The sequence below is a fragment of the Pundamilia nyererei genome, unplaced genomic scaffold (genome assembly GCF_000239375.1).
Source record: "Pundamilia nyererei isolate P.nyererei 1_Seehausen unplaced genomic scaffold, PunNye1.0 scaffold00186, whole genome shotgun sequence".
NCBI lineage: Eukaryota > Metazoa > Chordata > Actinopteri > Cichliformes > Cichlidae > Pundamilia > Pundamilia nyererei.
Genome location: NW_005187587.1, coordinates 540,142 through 540,605, shown reverse-complemented (window position 1 = coordinate 540,605; position 464 = coordinate 540,142). Strand labels below are relative to the sequence as shown.

At 51.5% G+C, this 464-nt stretch overlaps 1 protein-coding gene across 6 annotated transcripts in view; it reads right to left on the bottom strand.

The window, feature by feature from the left end:
- Positions 1–206: 206 nt before the first annotated feature.
- Positions 207–464, bottom strand: part of trim2a (tripartite motif containing 2a) — a 28,207-nt gene continuing 27,949 nt past the window's right edge. For all 6 annotated transcript variants that reach the window (XM_013914317.1, XM_013914319.1, XM_013914316.1 and 3 more), the window contains exon 12: positions 207–447. In XM_013914317.1, the coding sequence (XP_013769771.1) occupies positions 295–447 (153 nt within the window). In that variant the 3' untranslated portion in view covers positions 207–294. The remainder of the gene's footprint in view (positions 448–464) is intronic.

Genomic DNA, 464 nt, shown 5'->3' with positions numbered 1-464 from the left:
CATTAAAGCCTTTTCAAATACTCCACATTAAGATGGAAGGTGAACGAGGTCTCAAGTGAGCACCAATCAGCAGCAGCCATTCGTGTAGGTCAGAGGTCATCTCGCTTCCCTCGCACCACTAATAAAGTCTCTCGTGTTAGTTTGGGGAGGGAGAAAGGTCAAACAGATGGCACAATGACAGCAAGATTCAAGAGTGAACAGGTGAGGGGGGGGGGGAGTGCAAAAAACTTCCAGTTGCTCCGTACTACTGCGTGTTTGTACATATGTACACTGTACAGGCTTTGTGTCGAGTGGCTACTGCAGGTAGCGGTAGACTTTGAAGCAGTGGTTGCCAGAATCGGCGACCACGACGTGTCCGTCTGAAGTGAGCGCCAGTCCCTGCGGGCCGTAGAGGGGGTCCGCTGACGTGTTGATGTAAGAGAGGAATGAACCGCTGCCATCAAACACCTGAGAGAGAGAGAGAG